General features: G+C 39.1%; 1 protein-coding gene across 1 annotated transcript; it reads right to left on the reverse strand.

The window, feature by feature from the left end:
- Positions 1–1,539: 1,539 nt before the first annotated feature.
- LOC148875763 (uncharacterized) lies at positions 1,540–5,294 on the reverse strand. The gene is made up of 2 exons (XM_088976793.1): positions 4,638–5,294; positions 1,540–2,175 (listed from the first exon to the last, which is right to left on the reverse strand). Exons 1-2 carry the CDS (start codon positions 4,908–4,910, stop codon positions 1,990–1,992), a joined length of 459 nt encoding a protein of 152 aa, XP_088832919.1. The 5' UTR covers positions 4,911–5,294; the 3' UTR covers positions 1,540–1,989.
- Between the last annotated feature and the right edge of the window lie 1,383 nt (positions 5,295–6,677).

A 6,677-nucleotide genomic window follows, 5' to 3' on the forward strand; every position in this document is an offset into this window, starting at 1 on the left:
CATGGGTGGTCCTGTGGGAAAATAGAACCTCATGGAGCATGTCCCAAACATGGGCAATTGGTCACAGTCGAGGAAACGCATCAAACAGAGACAAAGACAATAAAGATTTCTATTTCTATTTGGTTAGATTTCCAAACCTTTTCACTTTGATATCCTTCATTGTTAAATATACTTCATAGTCATTATCATTCTTTTCTCTGCTCCCTGTTTTCTATGCACATAACGTCCTGTCCCCTGCTCTCTCCAGGGCTTGATTTGAAATGGGCCATAACATTTGCCTTAACTTATAGGGATAATCTACACTGCATTTCACTTCAGAATTTTAAACTCCACTGCACCTCCACCTATAACATTAATACCCACCTGAGCATGAACATCAATTCCGAACTGGCACCTACTCTTAAGTTAAAATTCACCTTTTATATTCCATGTTCCAACTTCCAACCCGAAACCCCCCGTGGTCTGTCCTCTTGCAAAGCTATCACAGAAAATTAATTCATTCCCATGATCCCATCCACCGGCGTCCAAGTTCCGACGTGTGTGTACGTACGTTGAATTTAGAGAATAGAGAGGGACAGTGAGGGAGGGGCCGAGGGAGCAAATAGCCTTAAGCAGGTCCTAGACTCGTAAGACGATGATCATGTAATTTTCCCAGGCAAATCTCCAATTCCTCATTGATTGCCATTGCCCTCTTGCGACCCTTGACCCAGACGAGACAACATTCGGCTTTATATAAGCCAACGAAGACCAGTCGAGTAGGCATCCCTACCAAAGAAAATATTAAGGTCCATTCGGCTTACAGCAAGGTTCAAAATATCGATATATCGGTAAGGGACATTGGGCGAATCGATACTGTTCTTCTTTTACTGTTTTTTTATTTTCTTTTCTAAAACCAGTTTAGAAGAACCAACTCTTTGAACCGATCAGACCCCGATACACCCACTATAGAAACATATCAGAGGAGTCCCACGATTCAGGCCAATACATGTCGATACTTTGAACCTTGGTTTACAATTTAAATTGGAGTAGTATATTCCCATAATCTGTTTGATTCAAGTAGGAATCAGAACTAAAACTGGAATCAACTGGATTGGGACTTCATTATTAAGGAGAGAATGACCATTCCCTCCCATAGGAGAATGCCATGCCACCAAGAATGAGAATGAAATTTTATTTCTGTCCAATCAAACAGTTGGAATCAGAATGGTCCATTCCAATTCCAAATCTAAAATTTGAGTCTGGCTTGATGGCTAGTATGTAGCACAAAGCTTTTCTTTTCTTTTCCTGCCATCAAAATTACTTTCTTTGGACCACCTTTGTTACGCATTCTCTTAAGTCTATTAGCTGGCCTGGATCCATCATGTGTGCTTTTAAGTTTTAACCAAAAGCATTATTTTTTTTGTCACATCCCCGAGAAAAAAGTTGTTCCACCACCACCTTTAGCTGTATGCATTCTTCTTGAGTCTAGACTCTTTGATGGCATGTTTGACCTGTATCCTTCCTTCTAGGCTATGCAATCGATGCATTTGCAAATCCGACTAAGAAAAGAAAAACACTTGATGAGTTTAAAAAACACCAACAGGCAAAATGTCCCTCTAACATTCCAAACAACAGCTATTTTCTTCGATGCTTACAAGACGTCAAGACCAATCACTTCAAAGGATGAGCAGCCCATCCCTTTGGGGGCAGATCTGAATCACTGTGAAAATCTGAACCAGAGGAAAAGACATTGAGGCAGAAGGAAATAAATAAGCTCCTCTGAAGTTTCGGATGGTCTTAAGCCTGAATAGCCCGCTCACCAATTTCAGTATACACAACAGGAAATGGGAAAGAAAGGAATTTTCCGGCTCAAGTTCGAGCCCCAAGTGTTTTGATTGTTATCTTCAATAAAGCTCCCTTTTCAGGGTTGTATTTTTTTTCTTGAACTGGATGATCTTCTTCATGAACTGGGTTTGAATTCAGAGTAATGTACTATGTGCTTCTCTCTATTCAACTCAAGTTTGAAACTGAGTTCATCATGCCTTGGGCAGCTGTAGGGCTGTTGAATGAGACATGTTGGTGGAGAGGCCGTGACATGCGCTCGGGGGGACATGGCGCGGGAGCTGGGTGAGCAATGAAGGTGGGGATTTCTTCTCCGGGCATCAAAACTGACACACCACTAGCATATATTGACATCTGCAAATCCCAATCAAGAAAACAAATGCCATCAACAAAAGAAAAACCAGTATCACTGGAAGTAAGTAATCTCTTTAAACAAATTAAGGGAAGGTTTACATAAGGTGGTTACTGGTTAGTACAAGACCAGTGATACCAATATCAACCCAACCTGCTAAGATTATAACAATAGAAGAGCAACTGTAAAATGTATGGGAGCAGCAACGAATCAGACATGTTATTACCATTGTTACTATACTACAAAAAGGTAAATTAAAAATCAGTGATGCAAGTACCACAGAAGTTGGTGATGGATGCATATGCTGACAACCATAACACATGTTTTGACTTGGGCTGTTCCTAAAACCATTTGCACAGTAAAAGTGAAAACCCAATAACGACTGAAAATCTGTTTCTTTTGGTTGTCCTGGTCGATCCTTCCACCATGAATGGCAATAGTAATCTCAGGTTACAAAACAATCCATGTTCTTCTAATGATTACAAATAGACTAAAGTAAAAATGATAGCACTGTTTTTTTTTTGGTCAGAGAAATTTTTCACAATAACACCAACAACCACCATCCACAACATATCAGCACTACCGCTATGACATAGAAAACATTAATATCTACCACTGTTAACAGCAAACACTACTACTCCTGATTGGCAGGAAGCAAACAACAAAATAGATAAAGTTTGATTGAACAAAATAACAGTCTTTCCTTTTCTGCAATATCAACCAACCAGGAAAGAACATGGTTCTCAAAAAGCAGATTTTCTCCGATGTCTTTTGAAGCACAGATTTGGGCTGATTGATATAGTCGAAGGAGTTGCAGGTTAAGTTTGTTTATACCATTGTATGTTGCACCTTAGAATTATCCTTTCCTTAAAGCAGGGGGATTCACAAATGTATGCAACTCTTTTGACTATATCAACAAGAAAAAAACCAAAAGAAAAATGTATTGCATAAATTCCCCTTGTTACGTGTCATTGGCCCCATTACACCCATTTTGTTATCCAAGGCATGCACCAAATAAACAAATAAATCGGTTTATTCCACTAACCTTCTACAGATCCCAAACCAAGGGTTAGGATGAACCCCCACCCACCAACCAAATTACAAAAGTTGGGGCAGATAGACAAGTGGGCCATGCCAAATGTACTACCAGTATCACGTGAGCATAATAATGCATATATGAAAAAAAAAATAGAAAAAAAGCTGACACATTTGTTAATATATATACACAACAGAAACCCTGCATCTTAATCCTAATAATATACTCTTTGTTAAGATTTTCTTTTCTTTGGTTCTTGGTTGTCTTAGTTATGAGTTATTGGAGGGGCTAAAGTGGGTGGTGGTCTAGCAGGACCCCAACCACAAGAGGCAGAAGTACGGGACAATAATAACCATTAATTATATAGTTTCTTAGTGTCTTCACGTAAAAGTGTATTCCATAACGTCCATGCTTCTCATCTCCATCCTCTAAACAGAACAATAACCAAACAATCAGGACCATCAAATAAACCACCAAGGTACCCATCTGAGAACAATAACCAAATACCGTTCCTTCTGTCCCTCATGGGAATTTTTTTTTTTAGCTCATCTGGTTGGCCAAAGTTTTAAGGGTTTAGTAGTAAAGGAAGGTCCAAGGGTAGCCCATCAATTGGACGATCAAGGACTGGTTTAGATTAGATAAGCCCATCATGGATAAGATGATCCTAAGGTAATCTCTTCGGTTGATGCGTATTTGTCATTTTATAGAGCCGCTGGACCTTATCTTTATTCTTTAAGATAACAAAACGACTGAAGAAAAGAAGAGACTACTGTTAGTGTCAACACAAACAATGGGAAGAAACAGATAATGTTAACACAAGCAAAGAAAATCCCTGAAACTTATTCGCAACCTCATTTCTGTAATAATTAATTGCACCAATGATTAAGTAATTCGTAAAAAGAAAATAAAATTAAAGGAACAGAAGGCCTCATCTTATATTTTTACGCTACCAATTGATACATGGAGTGTGATTTGGGTAAATCCCTTTTTTTTGGTGTTTAACAAAAGGGATTTGCCCAAAAGTTTCCCTCTGATAATTAGTAGGCAAGGGCGTCCTTCGTCTTTTCCCGGGAGATGTGCCCAAATCACTCACTATGTATGATTATCGAAGAAGGAAATAAAAAGTGAGAAAGTAACCCAGTGGAGGACATTTCTATCGTTATAATGAAGATGGTGTCTCCACTCAAGTGCAATTGCAGACTTGCAGGTAAGACCGTAAGAGGAAAAGTACTTTAAAAAAAAAAGAACAGAAAACGAGTGGACGCGCAGGAGTATTTATGTGGGAACAATGATATTCTATGTTCAAGTTATAATGAAATAATCAGAGAACCAAATTCTTTTACCATTGGCAGGCAATCCACTAAATCACCCACTAAAAAAAGACTTTTAACTAGAACTTAAGCAGAGAGAGAGAGAGAGAGAGATTACTTTGGGTGATGGGTGACCAAGCTTTCCGTTGAAGGTCATCTGTGCCTCGAGATCACTGTGATTTCGTGCGCCGGAAGGCGTTAGTGCCGTTGATCGGGGCCTAAGAAATCTTTCGAAAATGGCCATAGCTAAGAACATGGAAATAAGAATCGCAGTAGCAACAAACCCAAAAGAAACCGCATTCACAGAGTTATCAAAATGTCTCCAGTGCTCCTCTCTCTGCACGTTTAGTGGAGCTCCAGAAGGATGCATACCCCAGTTATCTTCGCCCATTCTCCCTTGAATTTAAAGCAACTTCTCTCTCATCACGAATCAAAGGAAACCCAGAGAAGCCAAAGGTGCAAAGCAGAATCAGAGGAAGAAACAGGCAGAGGCTGGGCTCTCTTTCTCTTCATGATATCGCAGTTCTAGTTCGGTCGACTGAAGTTCATGGCTGTTGCGACAGAAGAAGGACCAAACCTAAAGAAAGAAAGAATTGATGGGCTTTTTACACTTACTTTTAAGAGAAGAAACAGCTTCCTTGTTTCAGGCCTTTTCTTTCCCTTGTTAAGCTTGCTCGTACTAACAACACAGAAAGCCCTGTTCAGTGTTCAGACTTCAGACTTCAGAGTAAAGGAGAGAGAGAGAGAGAGAGAGCACATGGCCTCCTCTAGATGTGACCCGATGTTGAAACAGGGGCTTTTGCGTCTGAACACCGAGGGTAGCCAAGCGCCCAAGACCTCTAATATTTATATACAAGTGCAAATTTTCGCTTTTCTTTAATAAGTCCGTACACTAGTTTATTATAATAAACGGTAAGGCCTAAGCTCTAAAATTAAAGGGAAATTTGGGCTGGGCTTAGGGTTGGGGTGATGGTGATACGAGATGCAAGTGGCCTGTGATTTGCCCTGACTGAAAGTATTGGTAACGCTGACAACCTGTTATATACCCTACTCCACAACCTTCGACGTATATGTAATCTAACAATATCGATCTAGACCTATTTGTTCATGGGTCGGGTAGGCCGACGGGCAAATTCAGCCCGGCCCCTTTTAAGTCAGGCTTGCACATGACTTTAAACCTATGAATTCGAATTTGGACTGACTTTTTTTGGGGCTAGGTTCAAATATTTTCATAAAATTTCGACTTGAGAACAATTAACCCGGCCCGGCCAAACCGCATACTCATATGCACACCCTGCCTTGCTGTACGATTGCCTTGTATCTTTGAATTAGAATTAGGGGTGGGAGAGTAAATGGGTAAATTATATTGGAATCAATTTCCAATCCTCAGGATATTTTTCTGTTTATCTCTTTTCAGTTTTGTTTTTCCTTTTTCATGTTTTCGTAGGTAATGTTTGGTTTGAAGGAAATGCAGGGAGATCTCCTTTCTTGTCCTTTTCCTACTTTTTTCTTCAAATCAAACATAGTATTAGTTTCATTTCCTCTCTTGCCCAAATTGATTTTAGGGTTTAGAGATTTATCCTATCCGATTTAGAGAACCCAAGTATTCGTATTACAGAAATCATGGTCTCACATGACCATTAAGTCAATTAAGCGATTTGATCATTTTTCTTTAATTCAGTATTTATGTGTAATAAGTAATATAAAAAATAATATTTTTTGAACTATATGATAATCTATATGTCAAATTACTCAATTTAATCAATAAAAGTAATAAAAATTTTAACTATATTATTATTAATATTAATAAAAATCAAATCTTTAGAAAAAAAATCATTTTTTAGAATAGAGAACGTATAGGTTCCGCAAATAAACTCTAGAACTGAACCAACACTAAAACCATCAAAATTCGAACCAATCCTTCGAACCGATATAGGTGGTTGCTCTTTGCTATTTGATTTGATAGACTGTGTGACCGGTGATACTGTCCACTGGACCACTGGACCACTGATTCACTGAACACGACGTCCACGCATAACAACTGAGGGTGCTTTTGCAATTCCTTGAAAAATGATGGGCATTAGTTTTCCTTTTCCGCAAACGCCCCGACCCCAGTTTTGATTGAATATTGACCGAACGGAAGTCTGAAACAGAGAAC

Source organism: Nelumbo lutea, chromosome 1 (genome assembly GCF_056320005.1).
Source record: "Nelumbo lutea isolate HS-2025 chromosome 1, American lotus-T2T, whole genome shotgun sequence".
Classification (NCBI taxonomy): Eukaryota; Viridiplantae; Streptophyta; class Magnoliopsida; order Proteales; family Nelumbonaceae; genus Nelumbo; species Nelumbo lutea.